General features: G+C 43.4%; 1 protein-coding gene across 2 annotated transcripts in view; it reads right to left on the bottom strand.

Annotated features, from left to right (window-relative positions):
* Window positions 1–729: 729 nt before the first annotated feature.
* si:dkeyp-115e12.6 (centromere protein F) overlaps window positions 730–8,518 on the bottom strand; it is an 18,630-nt gene continuing 10,841 nt past the window's right edge. For both annotated transcript variants that reach the window (XM_057349389.1, XM_057349390.1), the window contains exons 10-16: window positions 7,413–7,535; window positions 6,446–6,581; window positions 3,731–6,051; window positions 3,400–3,587; window positions 3,068–3,176; window positions 1,708–2,560; window positions 730–1,613 (exon numbers count right to left, since the gene is read on the bottom strand). In XM_057349389.1, the coding sequence (XP_057205372.1) occupies window positions 1,483–1,613; window positions 1,708–2,560; window positions 3,068–3,176; window positions 3,400–3,587; window positions 3,731–6,051; window positions 6,446–6,581; window positions 7,413–7,535 (3,861 nt within the window). In that variant the 3' untranslated portion in view covers window positions 730–1,482. The remainder of the gene's footprint in view (window positions 1,614–1,707; window positions 2,561–3,067; window positions 3,177–3,399; window positions 3,588–3,730; window positions 6,052–6,445; window positions 6,582–7,412; window positions 7,536–8,518) is intronic.

The following is an 8,518-nucleotide window of genomic DNA, read 5'->3' as shown; positions in this document are numbered from 1 at the left end:
AATTCAAAACATTCTCTATAAGGACTGCAGCGGGCCCTCTGGAACCAAGCAAAGCACACAGGAGATTAAACAGAACTCTGTGACCGGGCTGATGTAAAGACCCAAATGGCCTTTGCGTCCTTTTAAAGCGCTGATACGGGATATCACATCCCCAGACGCGTCTTTGATTTCTGCTCCAACTCTGACTAATGTTTGGCTTTTAAAAACACAAGTGCATAACATCATGTACACGGGTTAACTCGATCTATTATTACATTATTCTCCAAACAGGTCGCACTTAAACCGTGTAAATTACTCATGACCGAAGCAGGTGTGCGTGACGAAATTATGCCAGCTGTTACCACAGAAATGCATTCGGTCTGGATTAAACACACAGTCTGTAAACCACCCGTTCAGTCAAGAGACAGAACCAATATGTTAAAATGGTAAAATTGTCAAAGAAAACCAATATTTAGAATTGCTCAGTGTACGAAAATATTGGATTGCAGAATTCTGCAATGAACCAATCGGAATGAAGTATACCGTAAATTAAAATATCTGCACAGTGAAATAAAAGCTCATCCAAGAAATCCTTCAAGCAACTTTAACATCAGCACAGCACAGCACAGATTTATCCCCTTTTTCTTCAACCATGAAAATGACTGGAATGACCTTGAAAATGAATCTCCTAAAAACTTCAGACTGTTATGTATACTTGCAGATGAAAAAACCCCAAAACAAATTGCCATATGTATTTTAATAACTCATTTTAATCAATGTAAACATTCCCAACTGAAAACACTAATCACAGAAAAACAATAAACACACTGAGGAGCATAAAAGACATATGATGTCAATTAAATTTATTACATCAAAAATGCATCCATCCAACGCCGCTTTGCCAACTGACAAACAATATAAATACTCCAGTGTGCATTATAAAGCCGTGAGATGACAGAGAGAAAGAGAAACAGGCTTTGACAGTGAATCACCATACAAGGATCGGAAACAGGCTCAGGTTTGATCCGAGTCATCACACACACACACACGCACGCGCACTCACACACACACACACACACACACACAGTAGTGTCCGTCAATAAATAAAGCTATTCACAAAATTCAAGTCTCATATAAAACAGGGGCTAACACCACCTCTATGCAAACAAAAATATATTACATCCACATAAGCGAAGCTGAAAACGGCTCCACTACACAAACCAAAACATATGACATCAATACACCGTAAGGCAGTTCAGCTGGAGAAAAGTGCAATGTCTTTCAATCTGAAGTATATGACTCGAGACAGAGTGTTCTGTGGTGACCTGGTACCATTGACACTTACATTATGATTAAAGTGGCAATGATGTTCCTTCAGCATTGAACGGAAAGAACAGAAAGGGTCTAGAAAATGTGAAATGTTTCTTTAAATGCATCACAAACATATGCACAGAAATCCAGTACCTACGGGATTTAGTAGAATGCTATGCTATGAGGTGAGAGCTATGGCTCTATGTCTTCATCTTCGTCTTGGGGTGTGGCTTCTTTGAGTGGGAGGGGCATTGCGTCGGTACCAAGAAGCCCCCTGCGCAGGACGTATGGACAAGCTGGCCCGCTGGGGATGTCGGCAAAGCCTATGGAGAGAAAAGAAGATATTTCAAACCTTAGCAACGTTAAAAAACATCAAAAATGCAAACATACAATACTTCACAGGTTGTTTAATCTCACCTTTCATAACAACCTCTGGCAGGCCGTACGGTTCATACTCAGTGTCGTCATATGCCGCAGACATGCGATTGCGGTTCTGTCTTATGCGCTCTGCGAGGTGAGCCGGGTCACTCATGGGGAACGCCTTGGACAACAGCAGCTGGTTTGTAACAGACTGTAGGGTGCGAGAGAGGGGCGGCGAGTCAGCGGGTCCTTCGTGACCCTCATCTTCATCAGTCTCCAGCGGCACGTTATCCGTCTGAGTGCCGGTGTGGACGAGAGAGCGTTTCACTGTCGTGTCACTCAACTCTCCGCTCTCTTCTGTCTGTGTAGACACACTCTGAACTTCTCTGACCTCTGTCCTGTTACCATCTCCATTAACCTCGTCGCTCTCTGCCCTTTGACCCATAGAAGACTCATTTGTCTGTGATGCCGAACCCACCTCAGCGACGTGACGGTTGTTCTGTTTATCCGTTGCGTCTCCGTGGCGATACCCGTGTTTATCCAAAGCAACGGTTTCCTTGGTTTCAATCTGATTACGCGCAGTGCGCAAGACAGAATTCTGGGAATCATGGATCTCACGGGACTCGACTGCGATTGGCTTGGTGCTGATTACTTTGGTCTGATATTCGCTTGAAATGGAAATGTTGATTAAGGCATCTTCCTGGCTGTTTGCTACGGCGCCAGTCGTGTTGCCGTGAGACACAGAAGACATTAAGGCAATCTGCTGAAGATCTGATAGTCCATCTTTATTGTTACTAGTCGTCGTGTGTGACGTGCAGACTGGAGGAGTTTCATCTCGGCGTGTAAAAGAGCTGGTGGCACATTCTTGAGTGTTTTTTGTGATCATCGTTTCATTTTCAGTCATTAGGCCCTGAAAACAAGTAAACAGCACTTTAACAGCATATTCTAATATTGTAATTTTCACCTGCAACTAAACTTTTTTGTATCTATATTTTAAAGGTCTGGAGTACGAAATTTAGCGGCATCTAGTGGTGAGGTTGCGAACTGCAACCAACGGTTCACCCCTCCCTTTCGAAGCACTAAGGTGGCCGACACAGCACAAAGATGTCGTCGCGTTTACACTTCTTCGCCGAATGAGATAACGTATTTACGAAACGCGCTCTGTAGAGCAGTTTGTCCGTTTAGGGCTACTGTAGAAACAACATGGAGAATTCCATCTAAGGGGAGCCGCGGTGTATGTAGATAGAAATAGCTCATTCTAAGATAATAAAAACATAACGCTTCATTATGTAAGGTCTTTATACACCTCTGAAGACAAAGTTATGTATATTATATTGCGATTCTGTCAATAGATCCTCTAAAAAATGACACATTGCACCTTTAATGATTGTATTGCATTTTAATTACTAAACGATACCTCAGCAGGTCCCTGAGATTTACTCCCAGCATGTGTCATTTGTGTTTCAGGCAAGTTGGTCTGTTCATTCCCGTCCTCTGATCCACACTGATGTGTCATGTCTGTGGTCCTAAAGCAGCCAGAAGAAACAGAAGCGTCCTGTATAAACATCTCTCTTACACAGAATCTATGTTTACCTTCCCCAAAACATATCATCTCCAGTCCAGCATGCTCATAATTCACTTTAAGTATCTTGCACTCCGAACGCAATATGAAGAAACGTTATTTACACGACTATATTTCTCACCGCTAATTCATCTCAAACAAATGTCAGTCAAACAGCAGTGTGTTACCTTGTCTGTTGCGTGCACGGTTTGATAGAATTGCAGGGGAGGAATATCTGGAACTCTCTCAGCGTGATGGAGGGAGAACTGCTGTCCGCCGTTTCTCCCATGGCAGAGATCTTCCAGAGGTTTAGTTCTTCGGCGTGTGTCCTGTTCTGCTCAGAGAGGTTCTGGATCTGGTCTTGTAGCGTCTGGATCTGAGACGCACAAAATACGAAGAAAAACACCACAACATTAAAAACAGATCCATTGTTTTATTCCATTGGAATATAAGAGATGAATCATGGACCAGTGACATGTATCACAGATGTAAATGGGTAAATGTTGATTTTAAATGTACCCGTTTATGAAGAGCATGAACTTCTGCTGTTTCTTTCATTCCCTCCATCCCTTTATCTTCAGAGTTTTCATCAGGAACAACAGACTCCTCCCGTCCTGAGGCGGCGCCGTCTAGAAAACCTTCTTCATTTAGCTTTTCATTGTTTTGATCTTCTTTGGAGGTCCTGTCAGCACACGTGTCTTTCTCCAACCATCTCAGTTTTGCTTTCAACTCTTCATTTTCTCGTTTGACAGACAGCAGTTCTTCATTAACCAAACCGAGCGTCTCATTCTGAGTCTTTAACACATTCAATTGATTTTCAGCTTCCTGTAATTCCTTCGTCACCCTTTCCGACCCAGAATCATCTTTTGTGGAGTCTTCTGAAACGTTCTGAACTTGTTCGTCTTGCGAGCGAGAACTCGTTACAGACGAGTTTTCAGTTTCTTGAGCATTCTTGGTAAACACTCCTTCAGAATTGACACTAGAAGATGGAGGACATTCACAGTTCAATTCATGTGGACTGAAAGCTTCAGTTGCTATTTGTAGCTTATCAGATGCATCTTTAGTGTTGGTTTGTTCAACGTTTCGGCTAACAGAGTGTTCAACGGGCAGCTGTAAACTAGAGTCCTTCAAAATCTGCTGTGTATCATCATTAAACATTTCTTGGTCGCTTATGCTCATGTTGCTTATAACCGAATCACAGCTTAGTTCTCTCGAGATCTCTGTAGAAGGTTCCGGATGCATGGAGACCTCACCGAAGACGACGTCCTCTCTATTGTGCTGTGCTTCTTCAAGAAGCGTGATTTTCTCTTGACATTTCTGCAGTTCTTCAGCTTGCCTCTGGAGGGCGCACTCTTTATTATGCAACTCTCTCAGCAGGTTCTCGATGTTCTTGCTCTGGCTTTCAAAAGCGTGGGTCAGGTGTTTGGTCTGAGTGTTCACTTGCTTCTGCAGATCTTCCAGCTTTCCCTGAGCTAGTTTTGCATTCTCTGCCTCTTGATCTCTCTCTACCCTCAAACGCTCAATCTCCAAAACTAAAATGGTAGTGTCGTCCAAGCTTACTGCCAGAGGCTCTTCCATCTCCGTCTTGCCCTCTGTGGTTGTCCCCGGGTTAGTTTGTGCTCCAAGAGCCATAATAAGCTCCACGGCTCTGGTTTCCTGGCAGATCATAGTGTTGTGAAGGTTCACAGAGTCACAGATGGATTCAGGAGAGTCTTTGTTGCTAGTGTTAAGGTGGTGGTCTAGTTGTAAATAAGCGACGGGAAAATTTTCTTTGGATATCTCGTCTTCCAACTGACCAAACCTCCGAAGATTGTCCAGCTCTTCCTGTAGCCGTGCGATCTTTAGTCCCTCCGCTTCTTCTTTTCGGATTTTCTTCCTCTCTTCTTCTCTCTCCTGTTCCCGTTCCTCTCGCTCCTGTTCAAGTTTGCGCTGAAGGTCTTCCAGCTCCTTTCTCATCCTCTCCATCTCTTCCTCCACGGACGTCTCCTTTCGCTCCATCTCAGCTAAGACTTCCTTCAGCTCGGCGCTCTCGTCTTGCTCCCTCTCCTTCTCTTCCTGCCTCTTCTCAGCTTCTCTTTCTAACACGTCAAGATTTTCTCGTAGTTTTGTGATCTCTTTCTTCTCCTGCTCCAGCTGAGCTTCCAGTTTGGCCATGCTGTCTTTTAGCTCCAGAGCTTTGGCGCGTTGCTGCTCTGTCTGAGTCGAATGCTTGCGGCTCAGCTGTTTGAGTTTGGTCCTGGCCTCCGCTTCCGCCCTCCTCTGGGACTCCAGGTCGTCCAGACGCTTCTGAAGCTCGTAATTCACATCTCGGAGTTCATCACGGAGCTCGGAGTTCTCTTTCTTCAGATCTTTAAGAGACGCAGAGTCACATTTTCCTACATTACCTGTTGTGTCGTGCGTGACGTCTTGTAGATTGCGAGTGATGCCCGATTCACTTTTGGACCTTGTGCTGAGGGTTGAGTCAGACATGAACGAGTCTGTGTCCACGTCCTCTATACCGGTGTCTTGTTCCGTCAGTGAGATGTCCACATCAGTGTCACTGCATTTCAGTGAGCAGCTCTGTTGTGTATCAACACATTTCGCTCTAAACCTCTGTGACTCCTCAGACCCCAAGTTGCCAATGTGCTCAGAATCGATGCCCTCGCCTGGCTCTCTGCCTGAGGGGTACTTCATCCTCTCCTCTTCTCTCGTTCGGCCGGTTTGTGGTGCTCTCTTTCTCTGAGCAGAGTGCTGGTGAGGAGGAGAGCGGTCGTGATGGAAGGAAACAGAGGGAGAGAAACAGTCTCCTGTAGAGCCGAAGTGAGGAACAGACACTGGTTGAGGAGGAGCCGCCAGCTGAGCTGCAGGAAAGCCACAAATAAACAAAAAATTAGCTCTTTATTTAAACATTTTATTAAAGACATATTCAAATGTATGTTGTGTAGTTGTGCTCAGAGTGTAACTTGGCAAAAAAAGTACACACAACTACAAACACACAATTGCACAAAAACGCAATCTACTACCAAAACTTTCACTATTTAGTTGTCAACTGGTTTTGTACAGCACCAGAATGTTAATTCCGGTAACCAGTTGGAGTCTGATTGGCTTGTCTCTTAAAAACATCACAGACATTTTGTGAGGTGCGCTGTCTAACTCTGGTCAGCAGGGGGAGACAAAAACACACTGAGAAACAAGGTGTGCCTACTAAACCGCATACAATGCCCCCCCAAAGGATAAGATTGTGCCCCGTCTCACCTTGCAGTTCTTTTATGAGCTTGAGGGCCTCGGCAAGCTCATCTGTCAACCTCTTCACTTCCTCCTGCAGAGCTTTTTCCTGTTTCTTCACCTGCCCCAAAGACACGGTGAGGTTCTCGTTCTCCCTCAGCGCCTCCTACAGGACGAGAGGAGAGGTGCATGAAGAACAAAGCTAAAGCAGCTTGTTAAACAAGATAATACTGTACACTTATCAACCCAGCGCAGACACAAACTACATTCTACATACAGAAATGCACTTTCATGAATGGTAATTAAATCAAAAAGAAGTTTTGTATAAAAGACAAAAAGGCATGATTGGGGAGAGTCATGTTTGACAAGGACACACACCTAAAATACACACAACGAAAGAATTTAATAGGACAAAGAGTTTAACTAACACTGTAATATAATCTGATTGGCGTGTATATTATTTCACTGCCCTCAAGCGCTGGTTTCTGTGCTATATAAAGTGCTTTAAACTGCACAGAAAGGTTTCTGCGATTATAATTCATGGCCCTTATGCTGGACAATACATAGACTAAAAATAAAGCGATTACACCCGAGCCCCTGAGTGAAACCTAAGTCTTAATGAGATAATGGGGCTGCCGGTGAATTCTGCTGAGTCAGTAACGGTATTGTAGTGCCGGGAGCTCGGGCCTATTTGTGTCCCTCTCTTTGACAGCCTCGATCTTATTATAACTACAGTACAACTACTTTTGGCAACACGATTCTGGAGAAACAAATAGTGGCAAACTTCTTTTTAAACATAAAAATGGTTCATAAATTAAATTAACTTACATCCAAGTTGTCCTTTAGAGTTAGACAGCTAGGTTAAATGTTTAGGCCTGTTTAGTGTCTCTTTATGCTCATTGGTTCTCTCTCCCTGGTTCAACGCAGCAAGTCAAAGGAAAACCTTCTGGCTAAATGTGTTGGTTGATGGAGTCTGAAGTCTGTGTGCGTGTTGTACCGTGAGTTTGGCCTCTGTCTGAGTCTCTCTCTTCTGACTCTCTTTTAGGTCAGCTTCCGTGTTCTTCAGTTTTCCTTTGACATCCTCTAGATCTCTCTCCAGACCCTGCTTCTGCAAACACACCTGACAGACAGCTGAAGGGTTAGTGGGTGTGCCGGGAGAAAGTCTCATGAAATCTTCATCAAGATGTTTGAATTGGATATTGAGTCACGTCAATCAAACTCATGCAGGATGTCAAACGCAAACAGTGTTATATGACCCATGACAAACAAATGAATGCTTGCGAGTGTATTCAACTCATGAAATGGTTTATCAGGAAACATACATGACGCCATTTCCCGATCAAACTAAAATCTAAAATTGTCACACTGTTTTAATAATGTTTTATAACGTGGAAACGTATCTATTTTGGCCACAGAATGCATCAGAATCACAAACTTCACATTGTAAAACCTCATGTCAGGTCATTTGTATCAGTTTTGTGACACACCAGCTCAGAATGTTTCTGTATGCGTATTGATTTCTGCATTGACCTATACTGTATGTTTGTATTACGTGTGTCTTAATTTCAACACACAGCTCTTATCAGCCCATGAACAAATCATAAAATATATAAATAACAAATAACAAATGATATTGATAGTGAAATGTCCAACGTTGAACCAATAATTAGAGATTAATAAGACTCTAAAACAACCTGTTTGTTCCAAGATTAAACACTGCAATAGAATTGATTTTTACTTGGTGAAACATGAGATGGAATGTGTGAGGTCAAATCCTTATATCTCCTTCCTGTACTCAATACACGACATCCCAGCGAAACCATGCTATGAGTTTCAAACAGAACTGACATTGACACCACGACACTGACCTCTGCTCTTGTATCCTCTGAGAGGGAATAAAACAGAAAAAGAGGAATAGAAACATATGAGAAAACACAGAAGCAGCGGGAGAATGAGACGAGAGAGAGAGAGAGACACGGAGAGGTGACATTAGTACATTGACCAGTGGACACACAAAGTGTAGCTCCCATGAGATTCACAGAAAGAGAGAGGGAGAGAGGGAGAGAGAGAGAGAGAGAGAGAGAGAGAGAGAGAGAGAGAGAG

Source organism: Triplophysa rosa, linkage group LG13, assembly GCF_024868665.1.
Source record: "Triplophysa rosa linkage group LG13, Trosa_1v2, whole genome shotgun sequence".
In the NCBI taxonomy this organism is placed as follows: Eukaryota; Metazoa; Chordata; class Actinopteri; order Cypriniformes; family Nemacheilidae; genus Triplophysa; species Triplophysa rosa.
Note: the sequence above shows the minus strand (reverse complement) of the source record. Positions and strands in the feature narration are given on the sequence as shown.